The sequence below is a fragment of the Dipodomys merriami genome, unplaced genomic scaffold (assembly GCF_024711535.1).
Source record: "Dipodomys merriami isolate MVZ:Mamm:240054 unplaced genomic scaffold, mDipMer1.0.p SCAF_672, whole genome shotgun sequence".
Lineage (NCBI taxonomy): Eukaryota > Metazoa > Chordata > Mammalia > Rodentia > Heteromyidae > Dipodomys > Dipodomys merriami.
The window spans coordinates 55,153-76,710 of record NW_027206260.1 but is presented as its reverse complement, the minus strand read 5'-3'; the positions used below and the strand labels follow the sequence as shown (position 1 = coordinate 76,710).

At 41.5% G+C, this 21,558-nt stretch overlaps 1 protein-coding gene across 5 annotated transcripts in view; it reads left to right on the top strand.

Annotated features, from left to right (window-relative positions):
• LOC138815828 (RNA-binding protein 6) overlaps nt 1–19,408 on the top strand; it is a 72,054-nt gene extending 52,646 nt beyond the window's left edge. For 3 of the 5 annotated variants that reach the window (XM_070005178.1, XM_070005179.1, XM_070005180.1), the window contains 15 exons: nt 1,475–1,549; nt 4,991–5,051; nt 5,853–6,113; nt 6,426–6,586; nt 7,171–7,268; nt 7,896–7,938; nt 8,084–8,165; nt 8,409–8,494; nt 9,342–9,488; nt 12,245–12,340; nt 13,739–13,999; nt 14,665–14,739; nt 16,024–16,121; nt 17,703–17,832; nt 19,163–19,408. In XM_070005178.1, the coding sequence (XP_069861279.1) occupies nt 1,475–1,549; nt 4,991–5,051; nt 5,853–6,113; nt 6,426–6,586; nt 7,171–7,268; nt 7,896–7,938; nt 8,084–8,165; nt 8,409–8,494; nt 9,342–9,488; nt 12,245–12,340; nt 13,739–13,999; nt 14,665–14,739; nt 16,024–16,121; nt 17,703–17,832; nt 19,163–19,288 (1,800 nt within the window). In that variant the 3' untranslated portion in view covers nt 19,289–19,408. Of the gene's footprint in view, nt 1–399; nt 566–1,474; nt 1,550–4,990; nt 5,052–5,852; nt 6,114–6,425; nt 6,587–7,170; nt 7,269–7,895; nt 7,939–8,083; nt 8,166–8,408; nt 8,495–9,341; nt 9,489–12,244; nt 12,341–13,738; nt 14,000–14,664; nt 14,740–16,023; nt 16,122–17,702; nt 17,833–18,114; nt 18,204–19,162 lie in introns of those variants that run through there. The other 2 variants (XR_011368497.1, XM_070005182.1) reach the window with 2 other exon arrangements.
• The last annotated feature ends 2,150 nt before the right edge of the window (nt 19,409–21,558 follow it).

Sequence of the window (21,558 nt, the reverse complement as noted above, 5' to 3'; positions counted from 1 at the left end):
TGGTCTCCTGAGCATCGCCCATCTAATACTGAAAGGGCTTAATGAGACCAAGGTCCCTTCTCTCTAGCCACAGGTGGATCCAACTCTGACCTTCACCAGCTGGGTGAGCTAGCCTGTCAGTATATGCTTTGATCATCTGGAAATCAGAAATGTTGTTTCATGGATTTAATTAGGGGGATTCACTATGATAATGTACTTAGCAGTTCTGGCTCTGAGTAAGTGCCTAGTAAATGTTAGCAATTTTATTGTTACTATCCTGTAGCCTTGAGAGCAAGCCAGGAGATAATTTCTCAGAGACCAGATTCTAACCTAGGTAGGTGGGCAGTTTTTCTTTGTTTTTTAACAAGACAATAATCTTATTCTATGTATTTTTCTTGACTCTTTTGGTGTTAAAAGCAGAGAGGTAAAGCATTATTTGACAGATGTATGGATTCAAGCAAGAAACTGAGGTCCAATTGCAAGGAAATGGCTTGTATAACTCAGAGCCCTGTCTGAGGAGACACAGAGGACCCTAGAGGGCGGAGAATGAACACAGCGCAGGGGCTAGTTCCAGAGTCGCATCTCGGTTAGTTCACTTACAAGTGTGGGTGAGGGTCCCTTGTCAGTAGGCAGATTTTTTTCCCCCTCTACTCCAATACATACCTGCTGGCTTATATTCACTAAAACTTTTTTTTCTTGATGTGAAGTAGAATCTGTGACTTATCCAAAAATAGGCAAAGGAGCTCTGTAACTGCAGACTTATTGAGCCCCTTTCCCCACCTATTCCTATGTCACGCTTTCCTAAAGGTTTATTTGCCAGTGGGTTGCTCCTTAGATTTCAGGGATGCTTCATTGTGTAAGCTTAGAGCCAGAGTGGTGATATTGCTGCGACCACCAGTGCTGCCACCAGCCATTCACATTTTTCTGCCATAAGAAAAAAAAAAATCTGTGAAGCTTTCACCTTCCTTTCTTCCTGTCTTGAGTGTTACACTTTTCTCCTGGTACTTTTGCCATGCAGCCAATGTTTGAAAGAAAATTTTTAGACACTAAGGTTATAGACCTTTCTACTTTTCCAAGGAGACGTGAGTTAGCAATGGAAAAGAAGAAAATGGAGAGGGCTTCTGTGCCTCTGTGCTGCAGAAGAAAGAATTTGCTTCTTGATAGTGTTGGGGAGCCAATTGAGGGACTTGCCAGAACCTAGGAGAATGTACTACACAACTTCTGGAAGAGTGACTGGGCAAGGACACTCTCCAGCCTGCTGGAACCAAGGCTGAAGACTGATTTCACCTTCTCCAACTTCCCTGTCCTAAACTTAAGCTTGCTTTTCCATACTGCCCCAAGTCTGCGGCTTACAACAGTCATTTCCTTTTATTGGTGAATAAGCTCACTCTATAAAATGTTTCATCTTGGGGACTGGAAAGGCTCTCTACGCCTTCCTGTCTCTCCTTATTTTTCTGAGGATTGAGGTTGATGGCTTCTGTCTTCTTCTTTACAGGGAACTCTAATGATCCATGACAAAGAGGTCACCCTCGAGTATGTACCAAGCCCAGATTTTTGGTACTGCAAACGAGTAAGTACCAATTCTTTAAACATCTGAAAAAGAAAAATAAGTAAGTAAATTCATCCATCATTCATTTTAAAAAGTGATTGGGTGAGGGGGAATAAGCATGACACATTGACAGGTCTTCCATATTTCCAGGAGTGCTCCTCATTAGAATACATTATCAAAGGCCAAACTCTCCTTCCTGGTTTACTTAAGTTGAAGTAGAGTGCAGGACAAGGTCATCTTGTTTTTCAGGTGCTGCTAAGGCTATTCAGGGTTCTAAGCTTGAATTTTTCCAGGGGCACATGCCATATTTTTGTTGGTTATTCAAAGAATAACCATTCCATGACTTATAACCTCTTCTCAGTTGCTCTTTTTGAGGGTGATCATAAAGCAACTGATATTTGGAAAGATATTTGGAGAGTGGCTGGTTCTATGAGAGTTGTCCTTTTATTTTTGGATGTTCTAAGGTTTCTGAGACTATAGAACTTGGCACCATTGCATTTTACGTCTGTCAAGCTCCATGTTTTAGAATGGTATATATAAAATTTGGGGACTGTATTCTTACTAGAAGTATAGATTGTGATTATAATGAGTATGAAAACATAATTTCAGTTTTCATTGTTGCAACTTCACTTAAAAAGACTTCTTATGGGAGAAAGCAAGGGAAGGGGTGACATTGTCCAAAAAGAAATGCACTTATTACCTAACTTACGTAACTGTAACTCCTCTGTATATCACCTTTATAGTAACAATTTTTAAACAAGAATTATTAAAAATATATAAAGTTTCTGAACCATTATTAAAAATATTAAGATACCTGAAACATTCAGTAAAATCTTTAGCTTGAAAGCCAAGTGCTGGTGGTTCACACTTATATTTCTAGCTACTCAGGAAACTGAGAGTTGAGAATGAGGTTCAAAGCCAGCCAGAGCAGGCAACTCTGCAAGATCTCTATCTCCAATGAACCAGCAAAAAGCTGAAATTGTAGGCTCAAGTGATAGAGCACAAGCAGAAAAGGTGAAAGCAAGAGTGCAAGGCTCAGAATTCAAGCCCCAGTATAGTAGAGGCACCAGAAAAAAAGAACATACAAAAAGAACCTTAGCTTGATATATTTGTTAGTCTCAATAAAATACAACTTGGATTTTCTGGTTGTTATTGGCCCAAAGCACTTATATTTCATAAATATTCCCTTAAGGTTTAGGTTTTTGTTTTTGTGCCAGTCCTAGAGCTTGAAATGAAGGCCTGAGTGCTATCTATTTTGTGCTCAAGGCTAGCACTCTGCCACTTGAGCCACAGTTCCACTTCCAGCTTTTTGGGGGTGACTAATTGGATATAAGAGTCTTAGGAACTTTATTGCCCAAGTTGGCTTCAGATTCTCAGATCTCAGCCTCCTGAATAGCTAAGATTGTCAGGCATGACAACCAGCACTTGGCAACACCTGATACATTTCTGTGTCACTTAGCTTCTTATCCCAGGACTGAGGCCAAAAGGAATAATCTCAAAAAGGAGCTCACAGTGGAGTGGTGGCTCACACCTGTAATCTTAACAGCTCAGGAATATGAGATATGAGGATTGCCGTTCAAAGCCAGCCTGGGCAGGGAAGTCCGTAAGACTTTTTTTTTTTTTTTTTTTGGCCAGTCTTGGCTAGCACTGTACCAAAGCCCCACTTCTGGCTTTTTTTGTTTATATGGTACTGAGGAATTGAACCCAGGGCTTCATGTATGCTAGGCAAGCAATCTACCACTAAGCCACATTCTCAGCTCCATGAGACTCTTATCTCCAATTAATCACCAGAAAATTGGAAGTAGCTCTGTAGCTTAAAGAGCGTTAGCCTTGAACAAAAGAACTCTGGGACAGTGCCCAGGCTCTGAGTTCAAGCCCCATGACTGACAAGGGAAAAAAAAGATTGAGACCTCTTGACCTAAAGGAAAGATCAAGAAGCTCTTTCATACAAGAAGTTTTGTGTTGTTGTTGTTGTTGTTTTAATTGTATTGTCAAGGTGATGTACACAGGGGTTACAATTATATAAATAAGGTAGTTAGTACTTTTGTTACCCTCTCCCTCTTTTTTCTCCCTTTTCCCCTTTCTCCCCTTCAGCCCCTCCCCACAAGCAGTGGTCTTAAAGCTTCTACTAAACCTAGTATTGAGTACTATTTACATAAATTCTGTTGACCAAAGCAAGACATATGGCCATAGCTTACTTACAGTGGTGAGGTACCTACACCTATGAAGAGGCTCACTGTCACTTCACAATGGAAAGTAGTATGTGTATTATCCACGTATAGAAAAGATAACAGTGAAATAACTGACTAGTGACCATGCTCAAGTTGCATAGCCTCTTTAGACCTCAGTTTCCTCATTTATGAAATGGAAAGATAATAGTGCTTATTTCACTTGTTATTAAAATCAACAAGTAGTAACATAAAGTAGATATGAGCTTTGTAAGTATCATAGCACATGTTATATGCAGTTTAAGCATTAGCCACTGCTCTAACTATTCTAGCTAGCAAACTATGTGGTCCAAAGTGTCCATTGTTCTGAGTTAGTGAATATCCCCTTCCTTTAGTGTCTTTCACATAGCTATCACATACGTTTTCCTTATTCCTCATTATTAGTATTTAAGAAAGGGATTCATAATTTAGTTCTTCTCAATTCCAGTTAAATAGCAATGGGGAGTTTCATAATCATGAGACCATGGTTTAGGACCATGTTTTAGGTACAGACTAAAACATGACAGTGGTTTTTGAAGCAACGCTATTCTTTAAGACATTTAACAGTCCCATTTCCTGAGTTAAATTTCTTTCTTTATAGACACCTGTTCAAGGCAAAGGCATGATGGGCTGTTCCACAATCCAGATGTTTATCATAAGATAGCTGTTAGTGCTTATTGGATCCTGTCTGCATTGTTGTTTAAAAAAAGCAGATTGGAGCCGGGTACTGGTGGCTCGCTCATGCCTGTAATCCTAGCTATTCAAGAGGCTGAGATCTGAGGATCGCGGTTCAAAGCCAGCCCGGGCAGGAAAGACCGTGAGACTCCTATCTCCAATAAACCACCAGAAAACCGGAAGTGGCACTGTAGCTCAAGTAGTAGAGCGCTCGCCTTGAGCTGAAGAGCTGAGGGACAGTGCCCAGGCCCAGAGTTCAAGCCCCGTGACCGACCAAAAAAAAAAAAGCAGATTGGGGAAGGGAAAGGATGGTAGGGGAAAAACAAAGGAGGAAGTAACAATGCTCAGTAGGAAATGTACTCATTACCTTACTCATGTAACTGTAACCCCTCTGTACAGTATCTTTACAATAAAAATATATACTTTTTTTTTTTTTTTTTTAAAAGGAAGGGTATCAGATTCTTTAGATTTTTCAGGGTATCCTAAGCTATAGCTTGTTTCAGTTTTTGGCAAGTGCTACTGTTCTATAGTCACAAAGTTTTTAAAAATGTTCACAGTCAAATTGAACTCTTTTTTTCAGTGTAAGGCCAGTACTGGTGGACATCAGTCTTCATGTTCATTCTGCAAGGGTCCAAGAGAAGGTAAGCAGTAGAAGACATGGGGCTTATCTTACTCATTGAACACGTTTTATTTTTCTGAGTAGCTAGGATTATAGGCATGAGCCCCCAGTGCCCAGCTTCTTCCTTTGTTTTTTGTTTTGTTTTTGTTTTTTGTCAATCAGAGGGCTTGAACTCTGGGCCTGGGTGCTGTCCCTCAGCTCTTTGGCTCAAGGCAAGTGCTCTACTACTTGAGCCACAGCACCACGTTCAGTTTTCTTGTGGTTAATTGCAGATAAGAGCCTCACTGGATTTTTCCTGCCTGGGCTAGCTTTTTGAACCGTGATCCTCAGATCTCAGCCTCCTGAGTAGCTAGAATTATAGGCGTGAGCCACTGGCACCCAGCTTTCTTTGTTTTTTGACACAGGATCTTGGTATGTAGCCTAATTGGTCTGGAACTCACTAGGTAGCTCAGGCTAACCTCAAATTTCATATTGCTCTGCTTTAGTCTCCTGAGGGCTGGGACCTCATTTTGTCTTACAGTTAGGTCTAGCAGTGTATTCTGATGGATTTGTTATATTTGGATATTTTATAAGTGATAGAAAGTTCATAAGATTTTCTTAAATGCTTGGATAGTTAACTTTTTTGAACTATTTTATGTGCTGCCTCATTAGCTTAGTAGAATAAGTCTTTTTTCAACAACTGTCAGACTTTTTGTAGATATTTCTGAAGTATATTAAAGGTATTCCAGTATAAGTAGGTAAGGAGGATTGAAGTAGTAGTGTTTTGTTTTTTTTTAAATAAAACCTTATATGGATTCTCTTTCTGTTTATATTCTACTGACAGATGTCAAACAAGAATTAGTAGCCTACCCTCAACCTCAGAAAACATCCATACCAGTTCCATCAGAAAAGCAGCCCCCACGGCCTGCTGATAAGGAACTTGAATCTAGGAAGCGGGAAGATGGACAAGAAGCACGCTTGGGATATCAAAAGAGAGAAGCAGAAAGATACTTGTCTCATTCTCGGAGGGAAGGGCTTACTTTCCGAAGAGACCGAGACAAGGAACAGTGGTCTGGAGATTCACGCCAGGATGGAGAGAGCAAAAGTAAGTGGTTTATCTGTACATGTTACCAGACTATGAGAATATAGATGACTGATAATGTGGCTAGTAGCCAGCTGCTTGTCCAGACCCTAATGGTTATGGAAGTAATTGTTTCTTGTCAGCCTTACTGTGCTAATTGAAAGAATCTACATCCTCCAATTAGCAAGTTGCTATAAATTCAGTGTGGAATTATCTTAGTATTGGTAAAGAAAGGTAGGAAGTACTTACCTAGAGTAAAAAGTGACCATTAGGCTCTTGAAACTTGAAATGTTTCTTTTTCTTTCCTCCTTTCCTATTTGTTTTTGGTTCATACAGCCATCATGCTAAAACGCATCTATCGTTCCACTCCACCTGAGGTGATAGTGGAAGTGCTGGAGCCCTATGTCCACCTTACTACTGCCAACGTCCGTATCATCAAGAACAGAACTGGCCCCATGGGTCACACTTACGGCTTTATAGACCTCGACTCCCATGCAGTGAGTTCTCCCCCATTTTGAAATAGTCTAAAGACAGCTGGCTAAAGAACCCTCAGAAGCTGGAGGGGGTGGTACACACTTGTAATCCCAGCATCCAGGAGGCTGAGGCAGGTGGATGGTGAATTTGAGGCCAGCCTGGACTGTGTAGAAATTTGCAGACCAGCCTGCATACATAACAAGACCTTGTTCCAAAAAATTAAAATATAAAAATACTTTATTTTGGGTCTAATGTTCATTCAAGTGAGGTGATTATTCTTAAAAGTTAGAACTCAGATGAGCTAGCTACTGAACAGGCTAGTATCTGAGGATTGAGGTTTGGAGGCAGCCCAGGTAAATTTGAGAGACTCACTTCCTAATAACCAACAAAAAGCTAATGGTGGAGATATGGCTCATGTGATAGAACATGAGTAAAAAGGCATGAGGCCCTGAGTTCAAGCTTCTAGTACCAGAGCAAAAGAAAAGAAAAAGAACAAAAGATTGTGCTTCTTAAATTTCTCTTCTGAGAAGGCAAATTGTGTGCAGTTATCTTTCTCAGGGTGTGACTTTTTCTGTCTTTGGGTTCAAGTGTGACTTTGGTTCCCTAGGAAGCTCTTCGGGTAGTGAAGATCTTGCAGAACCTTGATCCACCATTTAGCATTGATGGGAAAATGGTAGCTGTAAACCTGGCCACTGGCAAACGAAGGTAAGTTAGAGGGATGAAGATCCTTTTGTGGTACCCTCTGTCCAGTCTTTGAGGAGAAATTCTTTCTGGCTGGACAGACAATAAGGTGTAGAGTGTTGTCAGTTGCTACATTTTTATTTCCTGTAGCCTGTCTTGAGCTGACACTAGAATTGTTTTCTTTCTTAAGTAACATTATTAGGTACTTTAAGCTTTTGTGTGGTATCTTTGTGTCTCAAATGATGTCTTGAATATGCAGAAAAAAAAAGTGATACATCCATGCTCTGTAGAATCCAAAGTAAATGCTGTCTTGACTTTCCCTACAATGCTAAGAAATCTAATCCTCCTTTACTCTTTTACTTGTCTTCTCCAAGGAATGGAAACTGGTAAATGAATCAAAGAGACAGGTTTACAGAGATAAGGCAATTTTTGCTTTAGCACTCTTCACTCAATTGCTTTTTTGCTCTAGCAGATGGCTTTCAGGAGAATCCAGCTGCTGCTTCCCTCAGGATTATCTAGATCACTGCTATCTGGGTTGGTTTCTTTCCCTGAAAAATGGGGAAGATAATTTCTCAGTGAATCTATAGTATAAGGCATTCCTCAAATACTTTTTGGTAGCAGGCTCTTGACATGTTATGTTATTTGTTGCAGAAATGATTCTGGGGACCATTCTGACCACATGCATTACTATCAGGTAGGCTTTTAACAGGTAGGGAGTCTTCTGTTAAAATCGTCAGGTGAAAAAAATCAGGAGGCTGAAAAGTGATTTTGAGTTTTCTGCAGTGAGTGATAAAGAGTTTGTGGGTATTGGATAATTTTAACTTGCTTTTCTCTAATAGGGTAAAAAATATTTTCGAGATAGGAGAGGCGGTGGCAGAAATTCAGACTGGTCCTCAGATACAAATCGACAAGGACAACAGTGTAAGTAACTTTTGTTTTATTTCTCCTGTTCTTGTTTGCTTATTACTCATTATTTGGAATGTGTGTATCAAAGTTAGTAAAGAATAGGTTGTTGAGTGGGAATCCTCATTCAAAGAGAGCACTGTGTTTACTCTTCATCTGTTTGGGTTGGCTACCCAAGTTATTAGGCCATTCTTGGTGAGGTCCCAGTAAGAGCCTCATTGGACAGTGACTAATGTTGGCTCTGATTTTTATTTTATATAGCATCATCTGACTGCTACATATATGATTCTGCTACTGGCTACTATTATGACCCCTTGGCAGGAACTTATTATGACCCCAACACCCAGGTGAGTTTTGGCTTTGTTTTCTTTGTCCATAATCCTTTTGAGAAAAACACCCATAATTTGTCACTTGAAAATATTATTCCCTGGCCAGGTGCCAGTGGCTCACACCTGTAATCCTAGCTACTCAGCAGGCTGAGATCTAAGGATTGCAGTTCAAAACCACCTGGGCAGGAAAGTTCATGAGGCTCTTACCTCCAAATTAAACAACAAAAAGCCAGAAGTGGAGCTGTGGGCTCAAGTGGTAGAGCATTGATCCAGATATCTGCTAAGGGCAGCACCCAGACCCAGGAATGGCACCAAAACAAAAAACAAAAAAAACCCAACAATTCCTGAGGGCTGGGAAAGTGGCTCAGTGGTTAGAGTGCTTGCCTCACATGCATGAGGAACGCATGAGAACCTGGGTTCGATTCCCCAGAACCACATAAGCAGAAAAAGCTGGAAGTGTTGCTGTGGCTCAAGTGGTAGAGCATTAGCCTTGAGCTGAAGAGCTAAGGGACAGCGTCCAGGTCCAGAGTTCAAGCCCCACAATCAACAAAAAATAATAATTATTCCTGGATTCTTGGAATGCTCATTGCATGAACAGTGGAAAAGTTTAAATTTATGGAATTTGAATGATGCCTATATGAAAAATTAATGCCTTGTGGCATTACAGGTAAGAATAGTGCTACTCTTGGAACAATGTACATTGGGTGATCTGGATATGTCCTGGCCCTTGGAATGAATTGATATGGATTCTTGGGCTTGTGAGTAAGAGAACTCTTTTCCTTAGAAGGATACTATGCTCCTTAGACTTGGAATTGTGGAAAAGTGAAACATTTAATAGACTTACTTCTTTTCAACTGTATCACAGCAAGAAGTCTATGTGCCTCAGGACCCTGGCTCACCTGAGGAAGAAGAAATCAAGGAAAAGAAACCTACTAATCAAGGAAAATCAAGTAGTAAGAAGGAAGTATCTAAAAGAGATAGCAAGGAGAAAAAAGACAGAGGAATGACAAGGGTAAGGCAACTTTTAAGTCTACTATCTTCTTTTGGGGGGGGGGCGGTCCAGTCGTGGGGCCTGAACTCTGGGCCTGGGCGCTGTCCCTCAGCTCTTCAGCTCAAGGCGAGCGCTCTACCACTTGAGCCACAGCGCCACTTCCAGCTTTTTTCTTTTTGCTTATGTGGTGCTGAGAAATCGAACCCAGAGCCTAATGTATGCAAGGCAAGCGCTCTACCACTGAGCCACCTTCCCAGCCCCTCTTTTCTAATCTTATACTGTCATATGTAGCACTTAGCATTTTATTTCATTTTTACTGGGAGGGGGGGGGAGGGGATGTTGTGGAGAAGGGACAGTACTTAGGTTTTAGCTAAGGATTTTAGGCTTTTCAGATAGGAATTCTACTACTTGATTCACTCTCCCAGCTCATTTTGCTATCCTTTTTTTTTGGTCAGTCACTGGGCTTGAACTCTAAGCCTGGGTGTTATCCCTGAGCTCTTCAGCTCAAGGTGAATGCTCTGCCACTTGAGCCACAGTGCCACTTCCAATATTTTCCGGATAGGTTCACACTTTTTCGCTTCACCAGCCTGAACTGCAATCCTCCTACTTAAATGTCTTTTTGGCTGAGATGACAGAAATGTACCACTGTAATCAGCTGGCCTTAAGGCACAGAATTCTGATCTCAGTCTACTGAATTACTGAATAACCAGGATATGTCTTGTCTGTCTCTCTGTCTCTCTGTCTCTCTCTCTCTCTCTCTGTCTCTGTCTCTCTCTCTCTCTCTCTTTCTCTCTCTCGCTCTCTTCTCTAGTACTGGGGTTTGAACTCAAGGCCTTGCAATTCCTATTTGTTGCTTGTTTCATTACCACTTAAACCATGTCTTCCACCCAGCTTTTTGTTGTTGTCGTCGTTGGTTGTGGTGCTTTGAACATGGGTCTGGGCACAGGACCTAGGCACCGTTGTTGAGCTCTTTTGCTCAAGGCTAGCACTCTATCACTTCCACAGCTCTACTTCTTGCCCTTTCAGGAGTTTAGTGGTGATAAGAATCTTATAGACTTTATTGATGGGGCTGACTTTGAACTGCAATCCTCAGAGCTCAGCCTCTCCTGAGTAGTAGGATTATAAGCTTCAGACACCAGGGCCCAGCCAGCCCAGCTTTTTGCTGATTATTTTGGATATGGAATCAATGGACTTTTCTTCTGAACCTCTATCCCTGGATCTCAGTCAGTATCCTAAGTTAGTAGGATTACAGGAATGAGGCACAGGTATGCAGCTAATATTTTTTTCCTTAGAATAAACTGCTTCCTGGTACCAGTGACTCATGAGTGAAGTTCTAGCACCTCAGGAGGCTGAGATCTGAGGATTGCCAGACCAGGCAGGAAAGTGTGTGAACCCTTTTTTTTTGGGGGGGGGGGAGGTCTGGTTGTGGGGCCTGAACTCTGGGCCTGGGCGCTGTCCCTCAGATCTTCAGCTCAAGGCTAGTGCTCTACCACTTGAGCCACAACGCCACTTCTGGCTTTTTTCTTTTTTGCTTATGTGGTGCAGAGGAATCGAACCCAGGGCCTTAGGCATGCAAGGCAAGCACTCTACCACTGAGTCACCTTCCCAGCCTCAAGTGTGTGAACTCTTTTTTTTTTTTTTGGTCCGGTTGTGGGGCTTGCACTATGGGCCTGGGCGCTGTCCCTCAGCCCTTCAGCTCAAGGCTAGCACTCTACCACTTGAGCCACAGCACCACTTTCGGCTTTTTTCTTTTTGCTTATGTGGTGCTGAGGAATCGAACCCAGGGCCTCGAGCATGCAAGGCAAGCGCTCTACCACTGAGCCACCTTCCCAGCCCCAGTATGTGAACTCTTATCTCTGCTAAACTACAAAAAAAAAAGCTGGAAGTGGAGCTGTGGCTGAAGTGGTAGAGTGCTAGCCTTGAGCACAAAAGCTCAGGGACAATGCCCAAGCTATATGTAAATGTCTCATCTGGTGCCTACCATAATAATAATCACATAATCTATACTAAATGTTATATGGGATTTTGTTTGGTTGGCTGATTTTTGGTTCTGGTGATTGAACCCAGGGACTTTCACAGATTAGGCAGATGGTCTACTGCTGAACTATATCCCAAGCTCTAAAATAATTAAGTTAGTAAAGACTTTAGCCAGTGGCTCACACCTGTAATCCTACTCAGGAGGTTGAGATCTGAAGACCATGGTTCAAAGCCAGCCTGGGTAGGAAAGTCTGAGACTCTTATCTCCAATTAACCACCAGAAAACCAGAAGTGGCACTATGGCTTAAGTGGTAGAGTGCCAGCCTTGAGCTGAACAGCTTAGGGACAGTGCCCAGGCCCAGAGTTTAAGCCCCACACCTGACCTTCCTCCCTCTTCTCCTCTCCCCCCCCAAAAAAGGTCTCTATATTTCAGAAGTACTTATAGCAACATTATACATACTTGGAGGTTCAGAAAACCAGACAAATCAATGGGGCTTTTTTTTTTTTTTGGTCTGTTGTGGGGTTTGAGCTCAGGGCCGGGGCACTGTCACTGAGCTTTTGTGCTCAAGGCTAGTGCTCTACCACTTTGAGCCACAGTACCACTTCTGGTTTTCTGGTGGCTAATTGGAGATAAGAGTCTCATGGACTTTTTTCTGCTAGGGCTGGCTTTGAACTGTGATCCTCAGATCCTCATCTCAGTAACTAGAATTATGAAGAGCCATTAGTACCCAGCTAGGGTTAACTCTTAACCTAGTTGTTATGAATGAATATCATATAAGATTACCTCTGGTTTGGCTTAGTTTCAAGAAAATGTCAGTGAGGGGAAGCCTCCCCCAGAAGACGTCTTTAAGAAGCCTCTGCCTCCCACTGTGAAGAAAGAAGAGAGTCCCCCTCCAGTAAGTCCCTCTCCTTAAGGTTCTTTGAGCTTCTTCGAAAGGTTGGTACTTTCAATCTCTTGTATCTCACAAATACGGACTCTGTATATGTGAATATGTACCTATGAGATACCTAAAAGAGTAAGATACTTTTTGCCAGTTCCACCTTATTAATTCATCTCATTGTAGCATCTACCCACATCATTTACCCATATCTTTTCTCAGGAGCCAGTTCTTTCTGAATGCTTTTTAAGGTGGCTTTTAGTATACCTCTGAAATCACTTAGTTATTATATACCACTTATTATGTATCACTATATATAGCTTTGATGAACTTTTTGTTTCTTTGCAGGGATGGGAAACCTTTTTTCTGCCAGGGGCCATTTGTATTTTTTTTTTTTTTTTTTTTTTTTGGGTCCGGTCTTGGGGCCTGAACTCTGGGCCTGGGTGCTGTCCCTCAGCTCTTCAGCTCAAGGCTAGCGCTCTACCACTTGAGCCCACAGCGCCACTTCTGGCTTTTTTCTTTTTTCTTATGTGGTGCTGAGGAATCGAACCCAGGGCCTCAGGCATGCAAGGCAAGCACTCTACCACTGAGCCACCTTCCCAGCCCTATTGTTATAAGTTTATAGCGGGGTTACAGTTACATAAGTCAGGTAAAAGAATACATTTCTTTTTGGACAATGTCACCTCTTCCCTCCCAGTTCATTTGGATATTTATAATATTCATGAACAACAAAAATTAATACAAGTAGACAGCCATAGGCAGCTGACAGGAAGCATTGGGAATCATGCTGTGTCTGTCCCATCATGAATCAAATGATTTTGCAGGCTTTATATGGCCCTTAGGTCAGATTCCCCACCCCCAGACAGTGATTTAGAGGTGTTCCTCACTTCTTTATAAAAATTTGTTAATTCTTTTGCTATTTTCTTTTTTTTTTGGGGGGGGGGGTCTGGTCATGGGGCCTGAACTCTGGGCCTGGATGCTGTCCCTCAGCTCTTCAGCTCAAGGCTAGCGCTCTACCACTTGAGCCACAGTGCCACTTCCGGCTTTTTTCTTAGGTGGTGCTGAGGAATCGAACCCAGGGCCTCAGGCATACAAGGCAAGCGCTCTACCACTGAGCCACCTTCCCAGCCCTCTTTTGCTATTTTCTATGCATATTCCCTTTTCTCTATCTTCTCTTCATTCTCTTGCTAAAATCATTTACATGGGAACTTCTCTGTTTTACAGTAAGCCAGGGACATAATCAAACTCTAGTCATAATGCTTTCATCTAGGAAATGGACAACAAGGTTATTGGTCCAGTTTTAAATCCAGGTTGTTACTGCAACTAAAGGAGGACAAAGGAGATACATCAGAATATCTAAAAAATGGGCCCCCAAATGTAGGTTGAGTTTGATGTTGATCCTTGGCCTTCTTCCAGCCTAAGGTAGTAAACCCATTGATTGGCCTCCTGGGTGAATATGGAGGAGACAGTGACTATGAAGAAGAAGAGGAAGAAGAACAGACCCCTCCCCTGCAGCCTCGCACAGCACAGCCCCAACAGCGGGAAGAGCTGACCAAGAAGGAGAATGAAGAAGACAAACTCACTGACTGGAATAAACTGGCTTGTCTGCTCTGCAGAAGGCAGTTTCCCAATAAAGAAGTTCTAATCAAACACCAGCAGCTGTCAGATCTGCACAAGGTATTATTTATACTTAACTGATCTTAGCCAAAAGGCTGAGAAGTGATGTGAGTCCATGATGTTTTAGATTTTGACTCTTAGCATTGATGAAACATTATGGGAATAAAGGAGCTTATGCTATTTTTCCTTGACCTATATTGTCTCCAGTTCCTATCAGTTGGACTTGAATCAAATTCAAAAATGAATTTTGTTCCATTTTTTATTCATGAATTGCTTTGAATTAAGACTGCCCCCCACTTTAAAGAAGTTCAGAGTACAGACCGAAGACAAGCAATATGACTATGACACCAGATACAAACGATTAGTAGAAAGAAAGTTGACTTCACTGAGTTTATCATTTTAGTTTTGCCACTAACTTAATAGTTAGATCTCAGACCTTTTCTTCTTTGGTACTTGGCAGCTTCACCTGGTTTTTCTCCATCTGTAACAATATGCAGTTCTCCCTATAAGTGATTCAACACTGCTATCTCTTCATGTAGTGATTATTGTTATGAACTCCAGTCTTCCTATTTATAACCAAGGAGCCAAATTATGAACAAAGCTTCTAGATGGACTCATGTCCTTTCATACTCCCAGAAGATGTTGTAAGATAAGAACTGTATTTAAATTTTCTCTCAATACAGAAACCACTTTTACTAGGCTTACAGAATTCCTTCTTTTCTCAGCAAAACTTAGAAATCCACCGGAAGATCAAACAGTCGGAGCAGGAATTAGCTTACCTGGAGAGGAGAGAACGGGAGGTAAATTTTGATTGTTACTCCTTAACCTCTAACTGCTTTTGTTCTATGATGTATACTTTAAAAATCACTTTATAGGCTATACTTATCACTCTTCACAAGAAGACAAAGAACAAGACAGAGGTCCCAAAACATGATATATATACATTACTTACTTTTTCTACATTGAAATGGATACATTTTATTGTTGGTAGAATTGATATTTTCCTAAATGGTGGTATTAAGTTCTCCAGATAGATAAAATAGCATTCTTCTTTCTTCCTCAGCTTTTAAATCAGTTGTAAAAAAGGAAGGAGTTAGGCAGGGCAGCTAAATACCATCTTTCACTATTAAATTTTAGACTAAGTTGAAAAAGGCTTAGTGTGAGAGCTAAATGGACTTACTAAACAGCATGAGTATATAGACTCACTGGGCCCAATCATGAGATCCAGTTGGCTTGGGTAGGTTTTTCATGTTAGTTAAGAATCTATGATTGGCCGGGCACCGGTGGCTCACGCTTGTAATCCTAGCTACTCAGGAGGCTGAGATCTGAGGATCACAGTTCAAAGCCAGCCCAGACAGGAAAGTGTAAGACTCTTATCTCCAATAAACCACTAGAAACCCGAAGTGGCACTGGGGCTCAAGCGGTAGAGCGCTTGCCTTGAGCTGAAGAGCAGAGAGATAGCACCCAAGCCCAGGGTTCAAGCCCCATGACCGACCAAAAAAAAAAAAAAAAGAATCTCTGATTAGTCATGGTGGTTCACATCTGTAATCCCAGCAACTCAGAAGTCTAAATAGCAAGAAGGACCACAAGTTTGAGGCCAGACTGAATTACATACCAAGGTTATGTCTCAAAAAAAAAAAAAAAAAAAAGATAAATGAGACTATAGGCATGGGTTAAATGGTACAGTATTTGTGTCATAAGTACAAGTCCCTGAATTCAAATCCCAGCGTTATAATTAATTAAATCCATCTATAGAGGTCTATGGAGGAATCTTCTGCTTCTGCTTTACATAAAGGGAAAAGGTAGCTGAGCTCAGGTATACCAGCTTTATTCTTTACAAATTTGCCAGTCAGAAAACTCACTGCTTTCCTTAGAAGAATGTGGAGGAATGAAAGTTCAGGAGGGACCAATTGAGTTATCCTTCACATTTGAAAAAAAAAAAAAATCAAAGATTCAGATGAGCCCAGTCTGGGTACATAGCAAAACCCTATTATTTCCACCTCAAAATTAGCAGTTGAATAGAGCTTCCCAATACATCAACCCCTTCTGGTGAAAAATCTCAGGTCTGTTCTGCTCACCAACAGGGGAGATTTAAAGAAAAAGGAAATGATCGCAGGGAAAAGCTCCAATCTTTTGACTCTCCAGAAAGGAAACGGATCAAATACTCCAGAGAAACTGACAGGTATGACAGAAATTCTTCATTCACCCATAGCTTCAAGACCTAGTAATAAAATCATCTTCTCCAAGTATTATTTTTTGATGATATGTACAGTGAATAGAGGAAGTTTAGGCAATAATATGTCTTACAAAATAGAGAAATCCAATGAGAACTCGAATAACAGGAGGGCATTTCAGTTGGAGGAAACTACATACAAGTACAAAAAAGCTTATGATGGGGGCCAGGATAGTGGCTCAGTGGTAGAGTGCTTGCCTTGGGTGCATGAGGCCCTGGGTTAGATTCCTAAGCACCACATAAGCAGAATAGCTGGAAGTGGCAGTGTGGCTCAAGTGGTAGAGCGCTAGCCTTGAGCTGAAGAGCGGAGAGACAGTGCCCAGGCCCAGAGTTCAGGTCCCACGACTGACCAAAATAAAAGCTTATGATGTATTGAGGAGTTACAAGTTATTTGATGAGCAATACATTCTGCTCAATTGCAGAAAATAAGCCTAGTCCAAAGATGGAGGCCACTTCATGAGGTTTGTACACCTTGAACACCATGCTAAGATTTTTTTCATTAGGGGAACCTGGAATGACTTTTAAGCAGCATATTAATCTAGCTTTGCTTTTTAGAGGTTGCTAAGTATGTGGAAGATGAGTTTGTAGAGAATTGTGCAGCTTGTGTTGTGAGTCAAGTGAAAGATCATGATGTTCTGAGAACAGTCTGTGAATGTGTTAAATCTACCAGGCTTATTAAAAACAGTGGCTCAAGCCTATAATCCTAGCTACTTGAGAAGCAGAGATTTGGAGGACCACAGAGGCCAACCTAGGGGTAAAAAAGTTTGCAAAGCTGGCACCACTGGCTCCTATAATCCTAGCTACTCAGGAGCCTGAGACCTGAAGGATCAAAACCAACCTGAGCAGAATCATTTGTGAGATTCCATCTCCAATTCTCCAACAAAATGTAGGACTAGACCAGGTACCAGTAGCTCATACCTGTAATCATAGCTACTCAGATTTGAGGACCGGGGTTTGAAGCTAACTTGGGCAGGAAAGCCCTTATAAGACTCTTATCTTCAGTTAACCACTAAAAGAAAGAAGCTAGAAATGGAGCTGTGGATCAAGTGCTAGAGCACTAGCCTTGAGCACAAAAGCTCAGGGACAGTGCCTGGTTCCTAAGTTCAAGCCAGTCTAGCCTCATGTAAATTTAACCTTTGTGAATTCCTACCAATTTTCTCCTGGACAAATGGTTTGTCTTCCTTTCTTCTTATACTTCTAGGTCATAAACTCTTCCATTTCAGATACACATTCCTGTTGAAACTCATTTTAGATGATGAACCCATTAGAGTTTGTATTCCCAAATTGTATTGCTGTAGTAGATATTCACTGCACCTAATCTTTGCTTCTTTCTTGTGTCCTTTCCCATAAACAGGACCAAATCTCACTCATTGCTGTATTCCCAGAACAAGCTTAGCATACAGGTAGTAGATACTGAGTAGTATTACTTTATATACTTTATAGGAGGCAGATCTGAATCAAGAAGACAGAGGTATTTGTTAAGCTCACAGCAGGTCACCTTGGAAGTAATGTTATATCTGCTTCTTATAGTGATCATAACCCTGTTGATAAAGAAGACTTAGACACTAGCAGCAAAGGAGGCTGTGCCCACCAGACTACTGGCTGGAGGAAAGGAGCTGGACTGGGATATAGTCATCCTGGATTGGGTTCGTCTGAAGAGGTGAAATGGTTTCTGTTTTGTCTGGGGCTATGTGATCCTGGAATATAGTTCACTCTCACTCTCTGGCCTAGAGTGAGTGTTATCCTTGCCTTTCAGCTGGGATTTTTTTTTTTCTACCATAGATGTAGGGTGTGAGAATTGAGGAACCCTTCTCCCTTCCCCCTGCCCCCCCCACCCCTTCCCATTTGAACTAGAGATTGAACTCTTGTGCCTTGTACTTTCTGGGTAAGCACTCTTACCATTTGAGCCAGGAACCTCTCAGTCTTGATCTTTATGTTATAGCATGGCGTGCTGGGCCCTTGGATGTTTGATTGGTGATAGGAAGAAGAGGGAGAAGTTGAAATGGGGTTCATCATACTTTTACATAAAGGGTAAGCATTGAGGCAGTATGAGACTCCATCAGTTTGAGAATAAAGGCTCATTTAGTAAAAAGAACCAATGAGCCAGGTGCCGGTGGCTCCTTACTACTCAGGAGACTTGTAATCCTCACTATGAGGATCATGGTTCAAAGCCAATCTGTGCAGGAAAGTCTATGAGACTCTTATCTCTAATAAACTATCAAGCCAGAAGTGGAGCTGTGGCTCAAGTGGTAGAACACCAGCCTTGAGTAAGCAGCTCAGAGACAAGCCTACAGGCCCTGAGTTCAAGCCCAAGGACTAGCATCCCCCCCCGCCCTCCCCAAAAAAAGAGCAATAGAAGGTACAAAAGTCAGAGACATCTGCTATGAAAAGAATTGTAAACAGCCATCTTTATTGGCTAAAATGTTAAGAGAATGTAGTTAGTGCTGGCTTTGAGGAAGGAAATACTCATATTTCAGGAAGAGCCTTAAGAAAAACTGATCAATCTGGGCACTAGAATCATGCTTTAATTCTAGCTATTCAGAAGACTGAGATCTGAGGATTGAAGTTTTAAGTCATCCCACACAGGTAGAGACTTACCTTCAGCTAACCAGGTAAAAGCTGAAAGTGGCTCAAGTGGTAGAGTGCCAGCCTTGAGTGAAAAAGCTAAACAAAAGCATGAGGCTTTAAGTCCAAACCCCAGTACTAGCACAACAAAAGAAAAAGAAAAGGTGATCAGAGGAAAATTTGTCCCTTTGGGGAAAATGCCTGCACAGGAGATTAATTTCTTTCCTTTAGAGTTTCTTATACCTCCTGTATGAGGTCATGGTGCACCGTCCCTCTTTATTCATCTTGGATATTTAATGTAAACATCTTAAAAATTATCCTGTATCTTGCTCTATATTGCTCTAGAAATGCTTGTGATCAAAGATGAATTAACTCTGAAGCTAAGTGATTCAGAGGTCCCATTCATTCTTTGTCTTTTTTTGCAGACTGAAGGCCGAATGAGGGGACCTGGTGTTGGGACACCAGGAAGAATCAGCAAGAGACAGTCTAATGAGACTTACCGAGATGCTGTTCGAAGAGTCATGTTTGCTCGGTATAAAGAACTAGATTAAGAATGGAGACAAGTCCTACAGGACAAAACCTCCTTCTTGTTTTGTTTGTCTGTCTCTCCTTTTGTTTTGTTACTGTTCTTGCTGCTAGAACTTTTTTAAATAAACTTTTTTTCAATGTGATTATATTTTGTAAACATTTCCCTCAAAGATAAGAAGAGGGTAGAGTTAATGGTAGGAGGTAGAGAAGGCCTAAGTGTGGGCTTATCTGAAATGGTAGCTACTTCCAAAATGAGCCTGGAAACACTACCTTCTGGCCACATGAGAGAGTAGAGGAGCATAGTGATGTGAATGCTAAGTTCATTCATCCAGTCAATGAAAATAGCATCTCATTATTTATGTCTATTTTTTAGTTAACTGCTAAAGTGGATCACATTTTCTTTTTTTGGGGGGGGGGTCGGGTCGTGGGGCCTGAACTCTAGGCCTGGGCGCTGTCCCTCAGCTCTTCAGCTCAAGGCTAGCACTCTACCACTTGAGCCACAGCGCCACTTCCGGCTTTTTTCTTATGTGGTGCTGAGGAAGAACCCAGGGCCTCGAGCATGCAAGGCAAGTGCTCTACCACTGAGCCACCTTCCCAGCCCATGGATCACATTTTCATATGCTGTTTTACTACTCATTATAGCTTTGAAAGCTCTCTTTTGACCTTCCTGTTGGAGAGGGGACAGTGCAATGGCTATTTCTCTGAGTACCTTCTGGATGCTTAATGTTTCATATTTTGTATAATCACTACAAGTTACCCTAAGATAATCACTCCTTTCCAACCACCAGTCCAGAGCTAAAACTCACAGAGATCTGCCCTCTTTTAAATCTTTCTCAGCCTACTATCATAACATGTACTATTTCACGAAGATTGCTTCAAAAGACAGCTTTGGAGCAGGGTGCCAGTGGCTCACGCCTATAATCCTCAGGAGGCTGAGATGTGAGGATTGTGGTTCAAAGCCAGCCCTGGCAGGAAAGTCCCTGTGAGACTCTTACCTCCAATTAACTACCAGAAAACCTAAAGTGGTGCTGTGGCTCAAGTGGTAGAGCGTTAGAGTGCTTGCCTGGAGCTGAAGAGCTCCAGAGTTCAAGGCCCATAACAGACAAAAAAAAAAAGACAGCTTTGAGGGGAAAAAAGTGTTTGAAGTTTAAAGGAATACTTTATGAACCCATAACAACTTTTTTATTTTGGGGGAGGGGTGTCCGGTCGTGGGGCCTGAACTCTGGGCCTGGACGCTGTCCCTCAGCTCTTCAGTTCAAGGCTAGCGCTTTACCACTTGAGCCACAGCGCCACTTCCGGCTTTTTTCTTTTTGCTTATGTGGTGCTGAGGAATCGAACCCAGGGCCTCAGGCATGCAAGGCAAGCGCTCTACCACTGAGCCACCTTCCCAGCCCCCCCCCTTTTTTTTTAATGGTACTAAGATTTGAAAATATATGGCCAGAGTCTGAAGTAGGAGGATGAAGAGTTCCAAGACCAACCCTTTTCTTGGGAAAGAAAGAAGTAGGGCACCATTAGCACATGTATAATAATCCTAGCTACTCAGGAGGCCGAGTTCTGAGAATCTCTGATTTATAGTTAGCCTAGACATAAAATTCTGAGAAGTCTTAACTTAAAAAAAAAAGGCAAAAAAAAAAAAAGAGAGAGGTAGAGGTGTAGCTCAAGTGGAAAAAGCATCAGGATCTTGATGCCCAGTACTAGCAAAAGAAAAAGAGAGAAATACAGGTTTGGCATGTGTGCATAAAAAGAGAGATGGGAGAAGATCAAAGTTAACTATAATTCCCAAATCCAAAGATTTCTTCCATTTGTTGTCATGGTTCTGATTATCTAGATTTTCCAGTGTCTTAACACCTAATATAGAGAGTAAATCAAAATTAAAACAAAGTTACTTTTCTAGAAAATAGATATTCCAAGGTATTTTAATTTCTTGATTTGGAAACTCATTAATGTTCTTCATTTACTCTTTTTTGTTGTTTTGTGGTACTAGGGATGAGATCCAAGGCCTCCTACATGCTAGGGTAAGTGGTCTACCACTGAGTGGCACTCATAGCCATCCACATATTCTTAACTATTTCTTCTTACTAAGAGAAAGGAGTAATAGAGTAGCACTTTTCTGTTACTGATACATATCTTCCTCTACCTTAGTCTAGTTTTTCAATCTGTGTATATGACCTGAACATATACCTATAAATAATGCCAGAAGGTAAGCTATCTCAACAGTATATATAGAAACACCATCTTACTAACAAAAGCCCAAAATATATCCTGAATTTTTTCTGTCATAAATTTTACACTT